The 26,749-nt window shown below is 44.0% G+C and overlaps 1 protein-coding gene across 1 annotated transcript in view; it reads left to right on the top strand.

Annotated features, from left to right (window-relative positions):
• The first annotated feature begins 8,854 nt into the window (after window positions 1-8,854).
• The window catches only part of LOC119945435 (cytochrome P450 7B1), a 168,467-nt gene continuing 150,572 nt past the window's right edge, over window positions 8,855-26,749 (top strand). The window contains exons 1-4 of the mRNA XM_038766526.1: window positions 8,855-8,895; window positions 10,864-10,922; window positions 13,029-13,073; window positions 26,102-26,186. Coding sequence (XP_038622454.1) covers window positions 8,855-8,895; window positions 10,864-10,922; window positions 13,029-13,073; window positions 26,102-26,186 — 230 coding nt within the window. The remainder of the gene's footprint in view (window positions 8,896-10,863; window positions 10,923-13,028; window positions 13,074-26,101; window positions 26,187-26,749) is intronic.

Here is a 26,749-nt window from a genome sequence, read left to right as displayed (position 1 = left end):
AACCATCAGAATGAATTACAGAGATGTAGTTTTGCCTAACGGGAAGACCATAGGGATGAGAGTCAGTGAAGTCCAGGTCTAGTCCAAGCTCTGCTGCTGGTCCCCTGTGTGACCATGGGCAAGTCTCTCAACCTCTCTGGGCTTCTGTTTCCTGTCAAATGGAGATTCGATACCAAGTCTCTCCACTTCTTAAATTGTGAGTACATTGTGAGACAGAAAATGGGTTCTATCTGATTTTCTGGGGCTCTCCTAGTGCTAAGGACTAAATTGCAACAACAACAACACTAAATTACGAATTCACCATTCCAAAATAACAATGCTGAAATCAGTTGTTGAAGGGGGTCCTTGCAGGGGGCAGCTCTCAGGCTGCTCACCTCTCCAGGCCACAGTGCCCCCTTCCTAGCTTCCACAGGCCAGGCTGACAGGCTGTTCTGGTCAATGTCGTTACAGGCCTTGGTCTTGCCGAAATTTCCAGAAATAAGGAGGCTGGTCCGGGACGTGGGGACAACACCTGCTGGTCCCAGAGCCCCAGGTGTCCCAGGTCCTCCGGCTGGCTTCCTGCAGCCTTCAGCCCGCAAGTCTTGACCTTTAAACCCAGGCAGAGCTGCCTTACCTTAGCCTTGCTGCAACTTCATCCTCATTGGTCACCACTCGCTCCTTTCCCAACCACCACTTCCTCCCTCTCCTGTGAGCACATCCAGTCAATCAATCCATCAGCGGTCTGGCCTAGCGGAAAGAGCATGGGCAGGGAGTCAGAGGACCTGGGTTCTAATCCCGACTTTGCCACTTGTCTGTTGCGTGACCTTCCTCAAGTCACTTAGCTTCTCTAGGCCTCAGTTACCTCATTTGTCAGATGGGGACTAAGACGGTGAGCCCCATGTGGGACATGGACTGTGTCCAACCTGAGTAGCTTGTATCTACCCCGGTGCTTAGTACAGTGCATGGCACATTGTAAGCGCTCAACAAATACCCTTAAAAAAAACAAAAAAATTTATTGAGTACTTACTGCGTGCAGAGCATTGTACTAAGTGCTTGGGAAAGTACAGTACAAGAGAGTTGGTAGACATGTTCCCACACACAAGGAATTTACAATCTAGAGATGGGAGACTGATTTGCAGCTTCTCTGAAGGACAGTCCTCTGTACTGATAAAATGAACTAGAAAGGAGAGATTCTGGAAGTCAGGAGATCAGGGAGCTAATCCTGGCTCTGTCACTGATCTTGGGCAAGTCAGCTTTTCTGGGCCTCAATTTCCTCACCTGTAAAATGGGGATAAGACACCCATTCTTTCTTAGATTCATTCATTCATTCATTCATTCAATCACATTTATTGAGCACTTACTGTGTGCAGAGCACTGTACTAAGTGCTTGGGAAGTACAAATCGGCAACATGTAGAGACGGTCCCTACCCAACAATGGACTCACAGTCTAGAAGGGGAAGACGGACAACAAAACAAAACAAAACAAAACAAGTAGACAGGTGTCACTACCATCAGAATAAATAGAATTATAGCTATATACACATCATTAATAAAATAAATAGAGTAATAAATATGTACAAATATACACAAGTACTTTGGGGAGGGGAAAAAGGTAGGGCGGGGGGGGCGATGGGGCGGGGAGGAGGAGGAGAGGAAAAGGCGCGGCTCAGTCTGAAAAGGCCTCCTGGAGGAGGTGACCTCTCAGTAGGGCTTTGAAGGGAGGAAGAGAGTTGATTTGGCGAATGTGTGGAGGGAGGGCATTCCAGGCCAGAGGTAGGATGTGGGCCAGGGGTCTTGTGAGCCCCTTGTGGGATGGAACTAAGTCTGATCTGGTTACCTTGTATCTGTCCCTGTACTTAGCATAGTGTTTGGCATAGAGTAAGCACTTAATAAATATCATTAAAAAATTAAAATAAGCTTCCCTTTGTAGCTGATCTCAGTGTTTCTCTGAGGTAGGATGTGATGAAGACCAGGCATTACCTATTTCAGTCCCAGTACCATATCTGGCTAAGGCAGGCACCTCCAACCAAGTTTGGCTCCCCCCAAAAACCCATTTTTTCCCTTCTTCCACATTGTATGGAGAGAAAGGGGTTAAAGATAAGGCAGGTGTTAACCTTCCTGCAGATGCAGAAGCCATTAGCACCCATGCCTTATCTTTAACACTCCTGCTAGAGAGAGGAGGCTGTTGTCTTCAGTCTGTCACTTTATTCATCAATTACATATGGCCCATTGACAGTTTGCCAATCAAGACGTGAATGGCATGATTATCTGTTAATTATACATTTTGGCTAGAAATCCCCCTTCTTTCATTTAGAGGAGCTTTCTCTCACCAGCTTGAAACAAACAGAGAGATGTAGTGTTTCATAAGGGTGGGTTGGCTATCCCTATTAAGAAACTAACATGCTTCTGTGCTTGGGTTTCTTTCTTATCAAAGCAATTGTTTTCTGTCACATAAACATAGATTAAGTGCACTTGAAGCCTTTGAGAAATAAACTTTAAGGGCATTAGACTACAAGCAATGACTCATTGGATAAGACCCGCGGATGGAGTGTCATCCAAGACTCTTGGGGAACAGAGAGTGGTTGCCTTGGTTGTCTCCATCACTCCATCAATCAGTGGTATTTATTGAGCATTTACTGGGTGCAGAGCACTGTACTAAGTGGTTGATATGGGCCATCCAATATCCCTCACTTTTCCAGCTAACAATCCTTGAGTTTATTGTTTGTGAATTGAAACCATCTTGAGCCTTCTTCTGACATCCCAAACGTTTCCCCATAAAGTCTTAGAAAAGAGATGCCCAAAAACTTTGTCCGTAGAAGAGAGTGAAGTGAAGACAGTGAAGATAGTAAAACAGCATGGTGTAGTGGATAGAGAACGGGCCTGGGAGTTAGAAGGTCAAGGGTTCTAATCCTGGCTCTGCCACTTGTCTGCTGTGTGACTTTGGGCAAGTCCCTTTGCTTCTCTGTGCCTCAGTTCCCTCATCTGTAAAATTGGGATTGACACTCTGAGCCCCACATGAGACAGGAACTGTGTCCATACCGAGTTGTTCTGATTAACTCCAGCATTTAGTAAGGTGCCCAGCACATAGCAAATGCCACAGTTATTGTTATTAAGATTTTGAGCTTCGCGTGGGACAGAGTTCCCATCTAATTCCCACTTGTATGCTTTTTCCCAGAGCTTAGTACACTGGTCAGCCCACAGTAAGTGTTTCTGTACTAAGTACTCATTTCCTAGTCTCCCATTCCCTTCTGTGATACCCTTGCACTTGGTTTGCTCCCTTTAATCACCCCTCCCTCATCCCCACAGCATTTATGTTGAGATACGTAATTTATTTATATTAATGTCTGTCACCTCCTCTGGACTGTAAGTTCGCTGTGGGCAGGAAACATCTCTACTAACTCTGTTATATTGTACTCACCCAAGCACTTAATAAATATGACTAATTGATTGATTGAATGCATACTATTACTACTAAAAGTAAAAAATCCTTGCCAGACATCAGAGGCCAATCTAGTCATCATCCACAGTTTTGTTCTCCTGAAGACTGATTTTTGAAGTTTTGAAAAGCACTTGCTCGTTCATAGCAACCAATCAATCAATACTATGTATTAGGTGCCTACTCTGTGCATAGCACTGTATTAAATGCTTTGAGGAATATGATAGAATTAGTAGAGAAAATTACCAAATTTTCATGGTATTTGTTAAGCCACTTACTTTGTGCCAGGCACTGTACTAAGTGCTGGGATAGAAACAAGACAATTGGGCTGGACACAGTCCATGTCCCATAAGGGGCTTACAATCTTAATCTCCATTTTACAGGTGAGATAACAGAAATAAAGAGAAGTTAAGTGATTTGCCCAATGTCACACAGCAGACAAGTGGGAGAACCACAATTAGAATCCAGGTCCTTCTGACTCCCAAATCTTTCTCCATTAGCCTCCCTTCAGGAAGATTCTTTATTGTTCCTTTAAAATAAATCCTTCATACTTCATACTGCAGGGTTCTCATTTGCTTAGCAGGGAAGATTTCAACCAACTCTGTCATATTGTACCCTCCCAAGTGCTTAGCACTGTGCTCTGCACACAGTAAATGCTCAATCGACCAATCAGTTAATGATATTTATTGAGCGCTTACTATGTGCAGAGCACTGTACTAAGCACTTGGGAGTGTACAAGACTTAGCAGGCATGTGCCCTACCCATAAGGAGTTTACAATCAGATACCGTTGATTGATTGACTGATTCTCCCCTCCCTGGAAATGGAGAAGGTGGTGTGGGCCCCTGAGGCAACAGGAAGTCAGATGAGGCAATCTACAGTCACACAGGCTAATTGTGATCCTCATTCACTGTTAGCACTAGTTACCGGTGCCATCTGTTACCCATACATTCTTTTCTCCTGCCATCAGACTCTACCAGGGCATGTCTGGACCCTCACTGAGCAGGGCAGGTATTGATCTAGGTATTGATTTGAATCAAGGGATTGTTCTCAAGGCACACACAGTACTCCTAGGTTTAGAAGAACGATAAGTCACGTCCAAATGCTCACGCCTTAGTTCCGGTAAATTGAACCCCCTTCTAGACTGTGAGCCGTTGTGGGCAGGGACTGCCTCTATTTGTTGCTGAATTGTACTTTCCAAGTGCTTAGTATGGTGCTCTGCATCTACTGATGCTCAATAAATATAACTGAATGAATGAACTAAACAGAAGGTTGTGCAAGGATCCCTCTGGAACCGTGTGCTCCCTAGCATTGCCTTCCCCACATCCCAGACACCGGAATTCGAGTCGATTGGCAGTACATACTGAGAGCTCGGCAGTGCCTGGAGAGCACTGTGGTATGTGCTGGGCTTTACCAGACTCTGCCCTTCTGCCAAACCCAATTTTGTTGTGGCTAGGTGGGCTGACTGAAATGCTTCACCATTTAGCCTCATGGCCTTTCGCTAATAGGAAGTGATCAACTCTGGGAATCCTCAGCCGGTGGATCCACCGGCAGTGCTACAATTGAACTAGTCCACCTCCGAGACCCTCTGAGGAGCCACCTCTGGACCAGTATGTGCCGCTCTGGTAGGGTGTGGCCTACCCTGGCTTCCCAGTGGGAATGACTTCTTCTTTGAATGGCAATTAACCTATCTAAGACCAATTAAGAAACAGCTATTGAATAGGCCTGCTGTATTATTACAACCCGCTACTCACAGAAGATGACAATGATGTTTTAATTAAATATGGGAGCAAAAGGTCTCAGACTGAAGCTTACAGCTAACCAAGCAATAGTCATTTGGTTGCTGAACAGGCAAAGAGCTTTATGGTCTCCTTGCACATAGTCGAATCTCTGCCGTTCTCAAGTTTGCTTAAGGCTAAATAGCTTTCTTCACTTGATATTGTGCAATAAGACTGTGGCTTTTAAGGGCCGCTTGGTAGGTGATTTTGCCGGCTCCGATTTTCGTGGCAAGGTTTTATTCAGCCAAATTAACTCGGTTAGTTACATAAGAGATTGAGCTCTATTACCTTATACCAATCGGCAGAGAGTCTCACATAAGGAGAAAATGCCCATCAAGGGCCAATTACACGTGAAAAACTACTGATAATTATGGGAGCTGCTTAATATGTCTGAATTATTAAGTCTGACAGCATAATCCTGCTTTCTGTGCTGTTTAGTCTGTTGCTACCAGATGCTTAATGCATAGTAAATGTGACAGTGGAATAGAAGGCTTTCGAAGTTAGCTCGTTCCCAAAATGAAGAAAACTACTTGGTGGAATGTAAGCTTAATGCACAGATGCTGAAATCTGGAGTTGGCTTCCAATAATCGGATGGCCTTCATTTAGAAAACAAACAATTCAACGTCGCTTCTACTCCCTCCTCCTCTGGGCTTAATTTCCTCCCACCAAGACGGCTGGGAAAGGCTGATCCATCACCCACTCCTATGACTGTTGTCTGGGGTTGCTAATGATCAGCCTCCTGGCCTCTCTGCCAAACCTGCTGTCTTCTCTATTTTCCCAGATCATCCCCGCCCTGAAAGCGTCTGTCAGAATCCTCAGGTTTGGGTCTCTGACTCCATGGCATTGAAGATCACAGTGAAGTTATGGGGCTGTCTTTAAGAAGCAGCAGCGTGGCCTACTGGAAAGAGTTTAGGCCTCAGAGTCAGAGGACCGGAGTTCTAATCTGCCTCTGCCACTTGCCTGCAGTGTGACCTTGGGCAAGTCACTCAACTTCTCTGTGCCTCAGTTTCCTCACCTGTAAAATGGAGACTCAATAGCCATTCTTTCTTCTTCTTAGACTGTGAGCTCCGTGTGGGGTAGGCACTGTGTCTGCTCTGATTATCTTGTATTTACCCCAGCACATAGAAAGTGCTTGGTACACAGAAAGCACTTAACAATTATTATCATTATTATTATTATTATTATTATTATTATTACTACTATACTAGAGTACAGGTGAGGCCCCCCCACCGAGGGCTTAGCACTGAACCTTTTCTCCCCGGTTATTCAGGTTAGGCATTTCCAGAGTCAAAGGAAAAAGAGAATAGTTCTTGATTACATATTTGTTCTTCAGTGACATTTGGATTGGAGTCCATGAAGTCACACCAGTCAAGAATGCAAGGGACAATTACGCATGATATACTATAGATGATTAGGAGAGTTGATTAATATTTCTGAATTATTAAGTCTGACAGAATAATCATGCTTTTTTCCCCTTGTTTCTCCTGTTGACACCAGATGTTTAATGCACAGTAAAATGTGACTGCAATAGTCTCTACTATTTATGTAGGAAGCACAAAAAGTGCATACTAACACTGTGTGGGTATGAAGACGTTATTGTGGAGTTTATAAGACTAAGCAGATGTTCTTTTTTAGGGTTTTCACTCATTTAATGTAGGTGGAATTCCCTTTGGAAGATGGGGAAGAAAGGGAATTTTCTATGACAGAGGGGAATGAGTTTCCTTTCTAAGTGGCACATTCAGTTAGTCGAGTAATATTAATTCTAGATGAGAGAGGGTCCTAAATATCTGCCAGACTTGGCTAACACCCACAAAAATTTCCATGAGTGTCTGCTTTTTGGCATTCATGGATTAGCTCATTTTTCCTAGAGTTGTACATCTATTGAGCATATATGTATGCATTACACTGTACTAAGCCCTTGGGACAGTACAGTGTGACAGAGTTGGCAATAATAATAATAATTTTTATGGTACTTGTTAAGCGCTTACTATGTGCCAGGCACTGTTCTAAGCACTGGGGTGGATACAAGCAAATCAGTTTGGACACAGTCCCTGTCTCACCTAGGGCTCACACTCTTAGATGTGATTCCTGCCCACAAGGAGCTTACTATGTGCTAAACACTGAGATAGAGACAAAATAATCTGATAGGACATAGTCCCTATCCTACATGATTGACTCATAGTGTCAGGGGATGGGAGCAATTTTTTAATCCCGATTTTACAGATGTAGAAACTGAGGCACAGCAAGACAAGTGACTCACCCAAGGTCACAGAGAAAACAAGTTTTCTGACTCCCTGTCCTGTGCTCTTTCCATTAGGCCATGGTACTTTCCCTCTTCACCTTCCTACAGGGTGGGGATAGAGCGCTTAGAAGAACCCCAAATTATTGAAAACTCCCACTGTAGTACCCCCATGTCTGTTACTGAATGGCAAATATCTCTACTGGTACTTAGGCAAGCTGGATCCAGACAGATTCACCTTGTCAGAAGAACATTCCCTAATTTGGCCATCACCTTCTAGCCAGTGTGTGTTGTGAGAACACATAGTCTAGCAGATTTGATTATCGTGTCTCCCTTCCAATGAAAATCATCAAAAATGGCATCAAGAGCCAAATCATTTCCAAAATCAAATAATCTAGGCACCCATGGTACCCAGGAAAAAACTGGAAAAAAGTTCCAAATAAGATTGTCAGCTGGGTCTTTGGAGAACAGAGCATCAGTAGGCTTTTGAGTAAGGCTGGTTCTGTTTTATGGAGGTTTCAAGGAGTTCAGTTTTTAGATGATGCACTTGAATTGCTTCAATTTTGTCAGACCAACACTACTACTACCCCTACTACTAATTTCAATAATTGTGGTATTTGTTTGTTAAGTGCTTACTCTGTACCAAGCACTGTACTGTGTGCTGGGGTAGATATAAGATAATTAGATCAGACACAGTCCCTGTCCCATCTGGGGTTCACAGTCTAAGTAGGAGGGAGAGCAGGTATTTAAGACCCATTTTACAGATGAGGAAACTGAGGCACAGAGAAGTTAAGTGACTTGCCTAAGGATAAACAGCAGGCAAGGGGCAGAGCGGGGATTAGAATCCAGTTCCTCAGACTTTCTGGCCTATGTTCATTCCCCACACTGCTTCAGTGTCCCCTGCTCCCCCAGAGCAATGTGTTCACACCTAAACCTGCAGAGTGAAATCAGGGTGCCCCCCTTTACAGTGATGATGATGATGGAATGCTGGAGAAGCATTGTTGCCTAGTGGATAGAGCACCAGCCTGGGAGTCAGAAGGACCTGGGTTCTCATCTTGGCTCTGCCATTAGTCTGCTGTGTGACCTTAGATAAGTCACTTCACTTCTTTATGCCTCATTCCCTTGTCTGTAAAATGGGGATTAACATTGCGAGCCCTATGTGGGACATGGACTGTGTCCAGCTTGATTAGCTTTCGTCTACCCTAGCACTTAGTAATGTCTGGCACATAGTAAGCACTTAACAAATGTCATTTAAAAAAAAAGCCAGATGATGATGATGGTGTCTCCCATTAGGGATGACTGGTGAGTCTCAGTCCTGAGACTTCAGGATAGAGAGAAGCTTTGCCACATAGGATTGTAGTTCTAAGGGCTTTCACAGTGCCCGCCACTCACACTCTCTCATCCCTGCCAGATGAGTAGTGATAATGCCGGTCATGTTCTCCCAGGGCATGGAGCTCATCAGCAAGTAAGTGTGTAGGAGGGGCAGACCATTGCAAAGTGGATACATAGTCTTTGCCCAACTTAGCCAACTGCAGAAAGAACTGTGTCTCAGATCTCCTCCCCATCCAGACTGTAAGCCCCTTGTGGTCAGGGAACATGTCTACCAACTCTGTTATAATGAACTCTCCCAAGTGCTTAGTGCAGTGTTCTGCTCATAGTAAATGGTTAATAAATAAGATTGGGCAGGGAATGTGTCTGTTTACTGTTGTATTGTACTCTCCCAAGCACTTAGTACAGCATTCTGTGCACAATAAGCACTCAATAAATACTATTGAATGATTGATTGATTGATTACTTCATTCTGACAGCTGGTCTCTTTCCTCTGATCCCACAGCAGGGCTCACATACCTAAAGGACTAAGCACTTGGGAGAGTGCAGTATAACAATATAACATATTTATTATTCTATTTATTATATTAATAATTTTTGTATATCTATAATTCTATTTATTTATATTGATGCTACTGATATCTGTTTACTTGCTTTGATGTCTGTCTCCCTGTTTCTAGACTGTGAGCCCATTGTTGGGTAGGGACTGTCTCTGTTGCTGAATTGTACTTTCCAAGTGATTAGTACAGTGCCCTGCACACAGTGAGGGCTCAATAAATATGATTGAATGAATTAATTAATTCATTAGAACAATGATCAGCCGACAGTGGCTTCGTCTCCATCTGGAGAGGATCTGAGGAGACCACAGTCAGGCGCTTTCCCTGAACTTCCCACTAACGTTACTGGAATGGACAGGAAAACAATAAGCAGATTGTCACCTGTGTCTTCAGCTGAGGGTCTCCAAATAGGGTAACAAATCAGAATTCCTCCCCCCTTTTAACGATATTTGTTAAGTGCTTACTATGTGCCAGGCAGTGCACTAAGCACTGGGTCAGCTACAAGCCAATCTGGTTGGACATGGGACTCACAGTCCAAATCCCCATTTCACATATGTCATAACTAAGACCAAGAGAAGCTAAGTGACTTGTGGAAAGTCACCCAGCAGACAAGTGGCAAAGCTGGGATTAGAACCCAGGTCTCTTCAACTCCCTGGCCCATGCTCTATCCACTAGGCCATGGTGTTTCTCAACTGTTCCCCTTCCCCTCCCTGCTCCCCACAGCATTGTAGGAGCCAGTTCTGGAGGCAACACTAATGAGAGACAGAATCAGTTTCACATTTTTCCCTGTAGGGAGGAAAAGGTTCTTAATTCCAAAGTCACAGGTATTGATTGTTACCTTTGAATAATCACTGTGGAATCGAGAATCAAGTTTTCCTGACTTTCCATTCTCCTGTCTCATGCTTTTTTCAAATACTGCACTATTGCTTTTTCTCATGCCTGGTGCAAGTCAATTAAAAACATCCCAATTCCCATCTTGTAGCCTCTTTGGTACTTGCGTGGCTATCTCCATCAAATGCCACTTTTATTTTCCAGAAATTTAGCGTATAAAGTAACCTGAGGGGATTCATCGAGAGCTCAGAGGGAGACTGTGGTGATTCAAAATCCTGCTTTATTGGTTGAGATTCTTTTACCAAATTAAAAGAAAAAAGTCAGTTATCCCTTTTCACGAAGCCAGCCTCTCGCCTCATGCTATATGGAAACTGTCTGCCTAATCTGTTTATTGTACAATCTGGTAATTTGGGAGAAACAGCTGTTTGGCAGACAGCTGTTTAATTTAACAAACAATTGAGGAAACTGGTCTCTTATTTGTAGTAAAAATACAAAAGAAAGTTGGATTTCAAATGATTAGGGCTCTCAGAAGTATTACCCTGTGCATGCTGGGATGAGACCGGGAGGTGGTGGGGGGGCTAGATGGGCTTCTCCCGTGGGAACGATAGAAGTGTTTTCCCAAATCCAGTGTTGAATTGGAAAGGGAAGGGAAAGACCAAATTTTTTTTTTTTTTACTTTGAAAAACATACAACACCCTTCATTATTCCTGCTACAGCTTTGAGTTGCGTTTTGCTGGAAGAACTTGGAAAACCAGCTGCTGCTCCCATAATGCAGGTAGTAGAGAAACAGTGTAGTTTAGTGGATCGAGCCCAGGCCTGGTAGTAAGAAGGACCTAGGTTTTAATCCCGGCTCTGCCACATGTCTGCTTGGGTAAATAGTCACTTCACTTATCCGGCCCTCAGTTACCTCATCTGTAAAATGGGGATTAAGAATGTGATCCCCATGTGGGACAGGGATGGTGTCCAACCTGATTAACTTGTATCTACCCCAGTGTTTAGAACAGTGCTTGGCACATAGTAAGCACTTAACAAGTACCATAATTATTACAATGCTGCCCTCATGGAAAAAAACTGTCATCTCACAGACGCACTGCACATGTGCAGCAGGTGGGTGGAAATTAGCCATAGTTGAGTGGTCATTTTGTCTAGTGCTATGTGAACTCTTTATTCATTCACACAAAGCCTCCTTTGAACAGTTCTTGAGGTTCTTGAGGAGTGGGGAGCCTTTTTCCTCTCCTCCTCCCCATCCCCCCACCCTATCTCCTTCCCCACCCCACAGCACCTGTATATACGTTTGTTCAGATTTATTACTCTATTTATTTTACTTGTACATATTTAATTTCTATTTATTTTGTTAATGATGTGTATCTAGCTTTATTTTTATTTATTCTCGTGACTTGACACCTTGTCCACATGTTTTGTTTTGTTGTCTGTCTCCCCCTTCTAGACTGTGAGCCCGTTGTTGGGTAGGAGCCGTCTCTATATGTTGCCGACTTGTACTTCCCAAGCGCTTAGTACAGTGCTCTGCACACAGTAAGCGCTCAATAAATTCGATTGAATGAATGAATGAATGAATGAATGAAAGTGGGGTTTTTTAGAAAAAACGATCTGGGCAGCAGAGTGAAGTAAGGCCTGGAGAAGGGAGAGGCAGGAGGCAGGGAGGTCAGAGAGGAGGTTGATGCACCCCGCTCCGCCAACTGTCAACTGTGTGACTTTGGGCAAGTCACTTAACTTCTCTGGGCCTCAGTTACCTCATTGTAAAATGGGGATTAAAACTGTGAGTCCCCCATGGCCCATGGGACAACCTGATCACCTTGTAACCTCCCCAGCGCTTAGAACGGTACTTTGCACATAGTAAGTGCTTAACAGATAACATCATTATTATTATTATTAAGACTAGATAAAATAAATGTTTGGATCAGAGTAATGGCTGTTTGGATGGAGAGGGAAGAGTGGATTTTAGTGATGTGAAGTTAGAAACGACATGATTTGGTGATAGATTGACTATGTATTAAGCGCTTATTACAGTGCTTTGCATACAGTAAGATCTCAACAAATACGATTGAATGAATGGATGTGGGTTGAATGAGAGAGAATGAGTCAAGGATAACACCAAAGTTACGGGCTTGTGAGACAGGGACGATAGTGGGGTTGTACACAGTGATGGGAAAGTCAGGAGAAGGACAGAGTCTAAATGGGAAGATGAGTTCTCTTTTGGACATGTTAAGTTTGAGGTGTTGGCAGGACATTCAAGTATAGACATCCTTAAGGCAAGAGGAAATGTGAGATTACAGAGAAGGAGAGAGGTCAGGGCTGGAGAATTATATTTGGGAATCATCTGCATAGAGATGGTAGTTGATGCAGTGGGAGTGAATTGGTTCTCCAAGGGAATGGGTGTAGATGGAGAATAGAAGGGGCCCCATACTGAGACCTGAGGGTCTCCCACGGTTGGAGGAATATGTCTTCAGCATAACTGTCAGAAGTGACAATTTTTTGTGAGGAATCAAAATACCAAGGGAAAACAAAAACCCTCTGGGTCTTTTTGCTCTACACTGTTAGGCCTCATAGGTGGACATCATTTTGATTCAGTCACCTGACACCATCACATAACCAAAAGATTACTGGCAGATGTTCAAAAAGAATGAAAATAGAATTCCAAAGTGTGCCAAACTGGATTTATTAATTTCATTCACACACCAAAACAGCTATATATGTTTAGTGATAAGTGCGCTGATTCTAGGGACACAACCTTTCAAGCTTCAGAGCAACAGTAATTGGATAATATTGGGATCCTGCACTGGGATGAACAGGATACAGAAAAGTTAGGGAAAGGTTCTGGAATGCCTCTGTTTGGAAATGTCCTTCTGCTTTTTGAAATCAGGCAAACCATCCCAGTACGTTGTAAATCTGATTTATAAACGAAAAGGTTTGTTTATAAATGATCTTTTATAAATGAACATGTCCCTCACTTGGGGAAGGAAATGATTATATGCCACCATCCTCAGAGGCATTTTTCAAAGCCAGGCAGACCGAGTGATGATGATGAATCAGCCTGGCTCCAATGACAGAACTTTTTGTTTTGGGAAATGTGGTGTTGTAACTTTTCCTTGTCTGAGTGTACGCGTTAATGTGCTGATCCCTGACTACTTTCTTGCTCCATGTTCTCCCTGCCCCGATGGGAACATTCATTCATTCATTCAATTGTATCTATTGAGCGCTTACTGTGTACAGAGCATGGTCCTAAGCGCTTGGGAGAGTACAATACAACAATAAGCAGACACATTCCCTGCCTACAATGAGTTTACAGCCTAGAAAACAGTTGGTATGGATATATTATGCACATGTGGCCTCACATCCCTTGGTAGCAGACCAGAACATACTGATCCAACAAACCTTACTATTTAAACAAATAACGCATCCACTTCTTCTCCCTCTACCTGGAAATGATTTCAGTGGCTGCTTCTGCACCTAACTGTAAGATACTTGTGGGCAAAGGTCATATCTACTAAGTCTTTTGTAGTCTTTCCAGGTAATTTATATGCATAGCTGTATGCATATCTGTAATCTATTTATTTATATTAATGCCTGTCTCCCCCTCTAGACTGTAAGTTTGTTGTGGGCAGGGAATGTGTCTGTTTATTGTTATATTGTACTCTGCTCTGCATGCAGTAAGTGCTCAATAAATAGGATTGAGTGAATGAATGAATGATCCTTTCCTACAGGGAACTTTCAGCCTACAGGGGAAAATAGACATTTTAAACCCCCTCCCCTATTAGTAGTAGTAGTAGCAGTCATGAGTAGTAGTTGTCCTTTTAGTAGTATTTATTGAACACCCACTTGGTGTGGTGCACTGAGCACTTGGGAAGTACAGAATAACAAAGTGTCATGTTTCATGCCCACAAGGAGCTGACACTGTTAACCAAACCCTCCCTCCTCCTCTCTTCCCTCTCTCTTTCTCCATCTGCATTGCTTTGGTTACTGATTCAGGAACTCTGACTGAATTTTAGAGAAATAGCTTCACTACTCCTTAGCTGTAAAGGGCTCCCCCCACCCCCCAAACACACACGCAGCTTGAGACACTCCAGATCTTTTCCCATCATTTCTTCAGTGTCTCGGAGGGCTCCAGTGCTTGTAACCCAGGAACTTAATCAAGTCCCCTCTAGCCTCTGTGTATGACATCTCTGCCTCTATTGGAAGAGTATATCTTTAAGAGAAAAATGATCTAGGTTAATCAAGAAATATCACAAAACAGCTGACCCTTCGTCAGCAGAACAGAGCTAGTCACACACTTGTAAACAGTTTAATCTTTCAATAATATGCTTTTTGCTTTTATAGAACCTAAAGTGACTAGTAGTTTGCTTCTTAGGGAAGACCCACTGTGGGGCCAGGAGAGAAAGTGGTTAAAATAATTGGGAGATACTTGGAAAAGCAAAAGACTTAAGCATTAACTCCTCAGTTCCAAACCTCTCTGTGGTCATGGGTTGGCCGCTGGGGTTATCATTTGGGAAAGAAGTCAGAAAGAAACATCCAACAAATATGGAAAGGAAGGTAATGAGGGAAAGGATACTGCAACGAGATAAGATGGTGAGAAAACAAAAGGAAAAGTTGTTAGGGACAAGCATTCTCATTGTTAGCCTGATCTAAAGGAGGATGATAAAGTTTGGTGCTCAATAGAAAATACTGAGATAATAAGGGTGTCACAATGATTGTAGGAAGATTAGGAAACCCAACTGAAAAGAAGAAAAGCAACAAGTACAAACCACAGTCTTCCAGAAAAATTTAATACAATAAAAATAAATGAGGACATTCCATCCAGTGCTGTAGTTCAGAGAAAACCAGAAGAAATAATGAAGATGTTGTGGGAGAAAAAATAAGAAAATAAAATAGACAGTGAGAAAGTCAACTAGAATTAGGAAACAGTTTGAAAATAAAGCAAAACTGTTCAAAGAAAATGTTATTTCTAGAATATAAAAATATATCAATATTAACATTAAGAAGTATGAAGAACTCTGTTATGCTGCTGAGTTACAAGGCGTCTTTGGAGATGTCAGAAAATATTTTTTTTTAGGAAAACATTTCCACTGAAGACGGGTGAATCTTCAATTATCATCAGTCAGTGTAGTCAGTAAATATTTTCTTCAGCAACAAAAATGTTTACAGGATTTAAGTATGTTCAAGTCAGAGCCCTTTGTGCTCAGCCATGTTGCTGCCTCTGCTCATATTAATAATAATAATGATAATACAGTATGTGCCAAGCACTGTACAAAGCACTGGGATAGGTAAAAGATAATTAGCTGGGTCACAGACCCTGTCCCACATGGGGCTCAGAGTCTAAGTAGGAAGGACAAGGTATTGAATCCTCCTTTTACAGTTGAGAAAACTGAGACACAAAGAAGTGACTTGCCCAAGGTCACATCAATCAATAAATCAAGCAATGGCATTTATTGAGCACTTACTGGATGCAAAGCAGTACACTAAGTGCTTGGGAGAGCACAATACAACAAAGTTGGTAGACACATTCCCTGCTCACAGTGAGCTAGAGAATCAAATGAGGGCAGGGAAGGGAGTCTCCTGAGGGACAGGGACCCTGTCAATTCCCATGTAAATTCTCTCTCTGTGCTTAGCACAGTGCTTTACACACAGTAAGTCCTTAATAAATATTATTACTACTTCAAAGTAACAAAGCAGGGATTAGAACCCAGGCCTGTGCTCTTTCCACTTTGTAATGCCACCATATTTTCAAGCCCCTTTCAGCATTACAAAGGGTGTTTTCATCTTGATGAAGTTTTCTTTCCAAAATCTTTTTGTCTCAATCATATGCTTCACTCTTCTCAGTTGGGAGAAATTGTAAATGTTTTCTATTCTTCCCAAAGTGCTGCCCTATCCCCTTTTTTTACCCATTATGAACATGGTGCTACTTCCCAAATATCAGCACTCATCTCTCTCTCATGGTTCCAGCTGGAAAATAAGACCTCATCATCTGTCTTTAATTTAGGCAAATTCTGACTGCCAGTCACTATCGCGGTGTTTCCTTTGCTTCCCATCCTGTTTTTATTTAGCCTGTCCTCCCTTTCTGGTTTCATTTTAAAATCTGTGGGAAGTGTATTTCAGAATTTCTTCTACACAGTCACTTCCCATTGTCATGAGAGAGATTCAAAGGCCAAAAGAGGAGGCCCTTGCCTGAAACTTTGTGTTTGCAAATGGGCTCTCTTTTTTTATGGTATTTGTTAAGTGCTTACTATACACCAGGCCCTGGGGGAGATGCAAGTTAGTTTGGTTGGAAACAGTCCATGTTCCACATGGGGCTCACAGTATAAATACCCACTTTACAGATGAGGTAACGGAGGCACAGGAAAGTGAAGTGACTTACCAAAGTCACACAGCAAACAAGAGGTGGACTCGGGATTAGGAAAACCCAGTTCCTTCTGACTCTCAGGCCCATGCTCTATCCTCTAGGCTACACTGCTCCTCACCATGCTTTCAATTATATTTTCTGCTTACCCACGTGATTGAGAGTCTCCTGACCTGAAAGTGACATGCTGAAAGCTAAATTACAATGTAGATTTCTTGAATTCAGGATGACTACATCATAGAACAGGCTTAGTACATTGAATAAATAGTTCATTCAATCCTATTCATTGAGAGTTTACAGTGTGTAGAGTACTGTAGTAAACGCTTGGGGTAGTACAACAGAGCTGGTAGTCATGTTCCCGGCCCACAGCAAGCTTACAGTCTAGAGACTGTAGATCAGTCCCAAAGGCAATCTACATGTAATAACCTCTGCAGCCTGTGAAAAGAACCAGACATGGTAATTTCTCAGTTGGGAGAAATTGTAAATGTTTTCTATTCTTCCCAGAGTGCTGCCCTTTCCCCTTTTTTACCCATTGTGAACTTGGTACTACTTCCCAAATATCAGCATTCATCTCTCCCGTAGTTCCAGCTGGAAAATAAGACCTCATCATCTTTCTTTAATTTAGGCAAATTCTGACTGCCAGTACCCCAGTAACCCACCAAAAGTTGGCTCTTAGCTTCTCCATTCCTTTCCCCACCCCTCCCTCCTTGCCTCCTATTATAAATTCATTCAAGTGTCATTCATTCATTCAATCATATTTATTGAGTGCTTACTGTGTGTAGAGCACTGTACTAAGGGCTTGGAAAGTACAATTCAGCAACAAAGACAATCCCTACCCAACAACGGGCTCACAGTCTAGAAGGGGGAGACAGACTTGAAAACAAGTAAACAGGCATCAATATCATCAATATAAATAAATAGAATTATAGCTATATACACAACACTAATAAAATAAATAGAATAATAAATATGTAGATATCTTTCTTGCTGCCTCTACTTCCTCACTTCTAGCCAAGTGACGAGATGACCAAGGTGTATAAGCTTTCATTTCCCACCCCTAATAATAATGATAATAATTACAGTGATAGTTGTGGCATCTTGTTAAGCGGGAACTATGTGGAAAGCCGCATGTTAAGTGTAGAAACATACAATCAAATCAGACGTAGTCCTTATCCCACACTGGGCTCACAGTTAAAAGGGGAAGAGAAGAGATTGTTCAAGGCCCGTTTTACAGATGAGGAAAAATTAAGGCCCAGAGAAGTTAAGGGATTTGCCCAAGGTCAAACCACAGGCATTAGGAACCTAGGTCTCCTGACTTCTAGGCCTGTGCTCTATTTGTCATTCTGCTTCACATCTCCCCTTGATTGGCAGGAGTAAAGGAGCGGGGTAGGGGGTGGGGGAATCCCATCCTGTTGAATCATCTGACCCAAAGTACTCTACGAGGCTGGATGAATAATAGCAGTGGTCAAGAGGTAATTGATCTCAAGCAATCAATCAGTCCATTACTGGTATTTATTGAGCACTTACTGTGTGCAGAGCCCACTGTTAGGTAGGGACTGTCTCTATATGTTGCCAACTTGTACTTCCCAAGCGCTTAGTACAGTGCTCTGCACACAGCAAGTGCTCAATAAATACGATTGAATGAATGAATGAATGCAGAGCACTGTACTACACACTTGGTAAAGTACAATACATAGAGATGGTAGACAGGACCCCTGCCCACAGGGAACTTCAGAAGTGACCAAATGCTCAGTATTCATACAGTAGGATCATTGGTATCATAGGTGCTTGGCCTAGCTGAGCTGAGTAACCAGGAATTTCAGACTCTCCCCCAGACTGAGCCCCCTTTTTTCCTCTCCTCCTCCCCATCCCCCCCGCCCCACCTTACCTCCTTCCCCTCCCCACAGCACCTGTATATATATATATTTGTACAGATTTATTACTCTATTTATTTTATTTGTACATTTTTACTATTCTATTTATTTTGCTAATGAATTTAGCTTTAATTCTCTTTATTCTGATGACTTGACACCTGTCCACATGCTTTGTTTTGTTGTCTATCTCCCCCTTCTAGACTGTGAACCTGCTTTTGGGTAGGGACCGTCTCTATATGTCACCAACTTGTATTTCCCAAGCGCTTAGTGCAGTGCTCTGCACACAGTAAGCACTCAATAAATACGATTGAATGAATGAATGAATGAATGAATGAATGAATCTCTGCTCCCTTTGGCCCCTATCTTTTATAAACATTAGCATCAGCAAGGGTAATTACCCTTGAGGAGCAGTTTGGCCTAATGGATAGAGCACGAGCCTTGAAATCAGAAGGACTTGGTTTCTAATTCTGACTCCACCACTCGTCTGCTGTGTGGCCTTGGGTAAGTCACTTCATTTCTCTGGGCCTCACTTACCCCATCTGCAAAATGGGGATTAAAATTGTGAGCCTCGTGTGCGACATGGACTGTGTTCGACCTGATTCTCTTATATCTACCCCAGTGCTTAGTACAGTGCCTGGCACATAGTAAGTGCTTAACAAATACCATAAAAAGGATACTTTACCTCCCTACACAGATCAGCTTTGTGAAAATTATCTTTTATTTTAATGGAACTAGGCTGATAAAATTAGTTATTATTTTCAGTAAATATGAACAATGTCCAGATCAGTTTTAGAAATAACAAAATTTAGTCAGTTTTTTTTTCTTTCTGGAACATAACCAGAACCATCTGTTCCCATATTCTTATATATTTCAGGAAGTATAGTGTTTAGGAAAGCATTATGTAGAAACTTCAAAGAACTTTTTAGAAGCATTTTTTTTTTCATTTTTATTTTGTTAGATCAATGTCCTTACAGGCAGTCCGTGAACTTGACACATTTTGATACTTGAAAACCTCACCTTAAGTCAAAACATAAACTGGTAATACAGATAAATTGAGAAGCAGCATGGCATATTGGATAGACCACGAGCCTGGGAGTCAGAAGGTCATGGGTTCTAATCTCGGCTCTGCCAGTTGTCTGCTGTGTGGCCTTGGGCAAGTTGCTTCACTTCTCTGTACCTCAGTTCCCTCATCTGTAAAATGGGGATTAAGACTATGAGCCCTATGTGGGACAGGGACTATGTCCAACACAATTTTCTTATGTCCACTCCAGCGCTTAGAACAGTGCCTGGCACATAGTAAGTGTTTAACAAATACTACAATAATAATAATTATTATCATTATTACTGGTAATATAGATATCTGCAAGGAGCGCTCAATAAATATGATTGGTTGGTGTATTTATATTGTCAGAGAGGTTCCAAGATAGGTAACCAATTTTTACTTGATTGGTAGTAAAATGGATGCATTGATCATCCCTGGGGACTTTGCTTGGTGAACAAGTAACTCCCAACTCCTTCCTGCCTCTTTTCCCCCTACTTCCCCATCCACTGGAGGATTTAAAACTGTTTCACCACTTCCCTGTGACTCCTGTGCCCGTCTCCAATTACTGTTCGTGCCTTCAGAGCTAGTGGAGTAAAAGCGGCTATCAATTAATCAATCAGGGGTATTTTATTAAGCATGTACAGTGTGCCAAGTACTGTACTAGGTACGTCAGAGCAGACTATACAGTACGGATGGTAGATATGTTCCCTGCTCACAAGTTGCTCACAATCTAGAGGGAGAGACAGACTCTCCTCGCCTTCAAAATCCCCTAAAATCACATGTCTTCCAAGAAAGTGGCCTTTTCCAATAAATCCCTCATCTCTACTTGGCCTCCTTTCTGCATCACCTATGCACTTGGACTTGGATCTTTTAATCACTTGACCTTCACCCCACCCTGAGCTCCACATCACAAATGCACATAGCCATACTTTACAGTCCCCCTCTTGACTGTAAGCGCTACAACTTACACAGAATGTTTGATCGATTGATTCCCTGTCCCCCAGCTGATAAGACTTTTATATTTGTAACTCAACAAACAGTCTTTATTCAGACCTAGAGAATGGCAGCATGGCCTAGTGGATTAACAAATGCCATTATTATTATTCAAATCCTAACTCCAGGGAGCATACAACCATTTTATTCAGTCTCAATACAGATTTTTCCCTTCATCACCACTGGTGACTGAGCAACGTTCATATCAATCAATGATATGTATTCACAATCTAATGGGAGGGGTATTCCTATTCTCGGCAAGCCAAAATGTGAGGATTTCAGCCATCCAAAAACTAGAAAATTCTCCCAAATGCAAACCCCACTTTCTCTTTTAGTTTGTCATACTCCAGGTTGGTGGCAGGGGACTGGACACAGTGACCGCTCCTTCTGGTCTTCCCTCCCCTTTCCCCTCCACAGCACTTGTGTATATGTATATATACAATTCCATTTATTTATATTGATGCCTGTTTATTTGTTTTGATGTCTGTCTCCCTGCCTCTAGACTGTAAACCCATTGTGGGCAGGGATTATCTCTATTGCTGCATTGTACTTTCCAAGCACTTATTATAGTGCTCTGCACACAGTAAACACTCAATAAATAAGATTGAATGAATGATTGAATGATCTCTCAAGCCCCTTCCAGTGTGGGAGCTTGGGATCCTGTCCCACTTCAGGGAATTCCCCTTTTCAACACCTTCCTCTTTGGAAAGAAGAGAGCCAAGCAGCCAGCTCACTCCTGACTTGCTGGGAAACCCCCGACCTTTTGTCCCCTCTAGGGAATGGCTGTGGGGTGAGGAATTTGTGTGGGGGGTACTCTTCCTCCCACCTAAGGATTCTCCCCCTGCCTCACCTCCTTCCCCCTTCAGCTAGGCCCCTGGGAGTACCCCGTTTCAGGTGAGGAGAAGAAGGGGAGGGTGGGGGTTTATTGGGGGGATGTGAGAAGCAGTATGGCTTAGTGGAAAGAGCACTGGTTTGGGAGTAAGAGGTCATGGGTTCTAATCCTGCCTCTGCCACTTGTCTGCTGTGTGACTTTGGGCAAGTCACAACTTCTCTGTGCCTCACTTACCTCATCGGTAAAATGGGGATTAAGACTGTGAGCTCCACGTGGGGCAACCTGGTAACAGGTAGCAGTGTGTGAGGTATTGGGGGGCGGGGTGGAGGGTAAAGGGGCCTTATCTGTGGGTCAGCAGAAAATTGTGTGTGTGTGGGGGGGGAATGTGGGTTTGTGGGTAGGTTGTTGGAATGTGTTGAGCGGCATAGTGTAGTGGCTAGAGCACTGGCCTAGGAGTCAGAAGGTCTTGGGTTCTAATCCCACCTCTGCCACTTGAGTGCTGTGTGATTTTAGGCAAGTCGTTTCACTTCCCTGGGCCTGTGTGACCTTAAGCAAGTCACTTCACTTCTCTGGGCCTCAGTTCCCTCATCCTTAAAATGGGGATTGAGACTGTGAGCCCCCCGTGGGCCAGGGACCGTGTATAAACCAATCTGCTTGTATCCACCGCGGCGCACCGTACAGTGCCTGGCCCATAGTGAGCGCTTAACAAAGACCCTTATTATTATGTGTTGGGTCGTGTGTGAGGAAGGGGCGGGGGTGATGCAGCCGGGTGTGTCTGTGGGGATGTGGAGACTTGAGCGGGCTGGGAAGGGGCAGCTCCCCCGCCGCCCCACTCATTCAATCCCGCGTTGCTCGGTGGAAAGAGCACGGGCTTTGGAGTCAGAAGTCATGGGTTCAAATCCCGCTCCACCAATTGTCAGCTGTGTGACTTTGGACAAGTCGCTCAACTTCTCTGTGCCTCAGTTACCTCATCTGTAAAATGGGGATTAAGACTGTGAGCCCCCCCCCATGGGACAACCTGATTACCTTGTAGAGAAGCAGCGTGGCTCAGTGGAAAGAGCCCGGGCTTGGGAGTCAGAGGTCATGGGTTCGAATCCCGACACCACTTTCATTCAGTTGTATTTATTGAACGCTTACTGTGTGCAGAGCGCTGTACTAATCGCTTGTCAGCTGCGTGACCTTGGGCAAACCACTTAACTTCTCTGTGCCTCAGTTACCTCATCTGTAAAATGGGGATCAAGACTGTGACCCCCACGTGGGACAACCTTGTTATATTGTACTCACCCAACAGTGCAGTGCTCTGCACACAGTCCCCCTAGCGCTTAGAACAGTGCTTGGCACATAGCGCTTAATAGCATCATCATTATTATTATTGTTGTATCCCCTCCATTGCTCAGAACAGTGATTCGCACATAGTAAGCGCTTAACAAATACCCATTATTATTCTAGCCTGTGAGCCCGTTGTTGGGGAGGGACCGTCTCTATCTGTTGCCGACTTGAATTTCCCAAGCGTTTAGTCCAGTGCTCTGCACACAGTACGCGCTCAATATTTTGTTTTGTTGTCCGTCTCCCCCTTCTAGACTGTGAGCCCGTTGTTGGGTAGGGACCGTCTCTATCTGTTGCCGACTTGATAATAATGACATTTATTAAGCGCTTACTATGTGCAAAGCACTGTTCTAAGCGCTGGGGAGTTTACAAGGTGATCAGGTTGTCCCACGGGGGAGCTCACAGTCTTAATCCCCATTTTACAGATGAGGTAACTGAGGCACAGAGAAGTGAAGTGACTTGCCCAAAGTCACCCAGCTGACAATTGCAGGATCCGGGGTTTGAACCCATGACCTCCGACTCCACAGCCCGTGCTCTTTCCACTGAGCCACACTGCTTCTCGATATGCACATGGTTAACAAAATAAAAAGAATAGTAAATATGTACAAGTAAAATAATCGTATGTGTTGAATGCTCACTGTGTGCAGAGCACTGCACTGTTTGGGTGAGTACAATATAACAACATAACAGAGTCGACAGACACATTTCCTGTCCACCATAAGCTTAGAGTCTAGATGGGGAAGTAGACATTGATACAAATTAATAAATTATGAGCCTGTACATAAGTGCTGTGGGGCTGAGGGAGGGGTGAATAAAGGGAGCAAATCAGGGTGACCCAAAGGAAATGGGAGAAGAAGAAATAAGGGGTTAATCAGAGAAGGCATCTTGAAAGAGATAATAATAATAATGATGGTATTTGTTAAGCACTTACTATGTGCAAAGCACTGTTCTAAGCGCTGGGGAGGTTACAAGGTGATCAGGTTGTCCCGGGGGGCTCACAGTTTTAATCCTCATTTTACAGATGAGGTAACTGAGGCCCAGAGAAGTTAAGTGAGTTGCCCAATGTCACACAGTTGACAGTAGGTGGAGTCAGGATTTGAACCCATGAACTCTGACTCCAAAGCCCGTGCTTTCAATCAATCAATCAATCAATTTTATTGAGCACTTACTGTGTGCAGAGCACTGTACTAAGCGCTTGGGAAGTACAAGTTGGCAACATATAGAGACAGTCCCTACCCCACAGTGGGCTCACAGTCTAAAAGGGGGAGACAGAGAACAAAACCAAACATACTAACAAAATAAAATAAATAGAATAGATATGTACAAGTAAAATGTGCTTCCCAAGCGCTTTAGACCAGTGCTGTGCACACAGTCAGTGCTCAATAAATACGATTGAATGACTGAATGGATGAATGAATGGTTATTGTTCTGGAGCGCTGACAGGGTGCAGAGCGCTGTGCGAAGCGCTTGGAAGGTAGAACTCGGTGCAGCGTGGCTCAGCGGAAAGAGCCCGGGCTTTGGTGTCGGAGGTCATGGGTTCGAATCCCAGTCTGCTGTGTGACCTTGGATTTCTCTTCTCTGAGCCTCAGTTACCTCATCTGTAAAAATGGGGATTAAGACTGTGAGCCCCCACGTGGGACAACTTGATCACATTGTATCATCAATCGTATTTATTGAGCGCTTACTGTGTGCAGAGCACTGTACTAGGGGCTTGGGAAGTACAAGTTGGCAACATATAGAGACGGTCCCTACCCAACAGTGGGCTCACAGTCTGAAAGGGGGAGTCAGAGAACAAAACCAAACATACTAACAAAATAAAATAAACAGAATAGATATGTACAAGTAAAATGTACTTCCCAAGCGCTTTAGACCAGTGCTGTGCACACAGTCAGCGCTCAATAAATACGACTGAATGACTGAGCGGATGAAAGAATGGTTATTGTTCTGCAGCGCTGACAGGGTGCAGAGCGCTGTGCGAAGTGCTTGGAAGGTAGAACTCTGTGCAGCGTGGCTCAGCAGAAAGAGCCCGGGCTTTGGTGGCAGAGGTCATGGGTTCGAATCCCAGGTCCTCCACAAGTCTGCTGTGTGACCTTGGACTTCACTTCTCTGAGCCTCAGTTACCTCATCTGTAAAAATGGGGATTAAGACTGTGAGCCCCCACGTGGGACAACTTGATCACATTGTATCATCAATCGTATTTATTGAGCGCTTACTGTGTGCAGAGCACTGTACTAAGCGCTTGGGAAGTCCAAGTTGGCAACATATAGAGACAGTCCCTACCCAACAGTGGGCTCACAGTCTGAAAGGGGGAGACAGAGAACAAAACCAAACATACTAACAAAATAAAATAAATAGAATAGATATGTACAAGTAAAATGTACTTCCCAAGCGCTTTAGACCAGTGCTGTGCACACAGTCAGCGCTCAATAAATACAACTGAATGACTGAGTGGATGAATGAATGGTTATTGTTCTGGAGCGCTAACAGGGTGCAGAGCGCTGTGCGAAGCGCTTGGAAGGTAGAACTCGGTGCAGCGTGGCTCAGCAGAAAGAGCCCGGGCTTTGGAGTCAGAGGTCATGGGTTCGAATTCCGGCTCCACCACAAGTCTGCTGTGTGACCTTGGACTTCACTTCTCTGAGCCTCAGTTACCTCATCTGTAAAAATGGGGATTAAGACTGTGAGCCCCCATGTGGGACAACTTGATCACATTGTATCATCAATCGTATTTATTGAGCGCTTACTGTGTGCAGAGCACTGTACTAAGCGCTTGGGAAGTCCAAGTTGGCAACATATAGAGACAGTCCCTACCCAACAGTGGGCTCACAGTCTAAAAGGGGGAGACAGAGAACAAAACCAAACATACTAACAAACTAATATAAATAGAATAGATATGTACAAGTGAAATAGAGTAATAAATATGTACACACATATATACATATATACAGGTGCTGTGGGGAAGGGAAGGAGGTAAGATGTATCCCCCCCCCCCCCCCAGGGTTTAGAACAGTGCTTTGCACATAGCGTGGCTCAATGGAAAGAGCACGGGCTTTGGAGTCAGAGGTCATGGGTTCAAATCCCGCTCCGCCAATTGTCAGCTGTGTGACTTTGGGCAAGTCGCTTAACTTCTCTGGGCCTCAGTTCCCTCAGCTGTAAAAGGGGGATGAAGACTGTGAGCCCCCCGTGGGACAACCTGATCACTCTGTAACCTTCCCAGCGCTTAGAACAGTGCTTTGCACATAGTAAGCGCTTAATAAATGCCATTATTATTACAGTCAGCGCTTAACAAATGCCATCATTATTATTATTATTATTGTGAACGAGGGCCGTGGGGCGAAAGTTGGTGGCGGTGGGCGGCCTGAGGGGAAACGGCGGGGGCGGGGGGCGGGGCGGCCTGCATATTTAGCGCGGGCCCGGCGAGTTGTTGCTCACACAGGCCGCTTCTTCGCCATCGTCAACCCCCTCGGCAAAACGGGCCTCATGTCTACTACACCGCCGCCTCCTCCTCCTCCTCCTCCTCCTCCTCCTTCTTCTCCAGGCCCGGCCCCAGGCCTCCTCCTCCTCCTCGCCCTCGCCACGGCCCTGCTGGTCCTCGCCGTCCGGCTGGGCGGCTGGCGGACAAGGTAAGGGGGGGATGGGGGAGACCCCCCCCATTCATTCATTCAATCGTATTTATTGAGCGCTTACTGTGTGCAGAGCACTCTACTAAGCGCTTGCGAAGTCCAAGTGGGCAACACGTAGAGACGGGCCCTACCCAACAGTGGGCTCACAGTCTGGAAGGGGGAGACAGGGAACCAAACATATTAACGAAATAGAATAAATATGGACAAATAAAATAAATTAATAGAGTAATAAATACGTACAAACCTATATACAGGTGCTGTGGGGAGGGGAAGGAGGTAAGCGGGTGGGGGGGAGGGGGAGGAGACACCGACAGCAAGCAGCGGGGCTCAGCGGAAAGAGCCCGGGCTTGGGAGTCGGAGGTCGTGGGTTCTAATCCCGCCCACTCCACTTAGTTGTGCGACTTTGGGCGAGTCACTTCTCTGGGCCTCCCTCATCTGTAAAATGGGGATGAAGACTGGGAGCCCCCAGTGGGACAACCTGATCACCTTGTAACCTCCCCAGCTCTTAGAACAGTGCTTTGCACATAGTAAGCGCTTAATAAATGCCATTATTATTATCATCA

Source organism: Tachyglossus aculeatus, chromosome 25, assembly GCF_015852505.1.
Source record: "Tachyglossus aculeatus isolate mTacAcu1 chromosome 25, mTacAcu1.pri, whole genome shotgun sequence".
Lineage (NCBI taxonomy): Eukaryota > Metazoa > Chordata > Mammalia > Monotremata > Tachyglossidae > Tachyglossus > Tachyglossus aculeatus.
The sequence above is the reverse complement of the archived record's forward strand: the minus strand, read 5'-3'. Positions and strand labels throughout refer to the sequence as shown.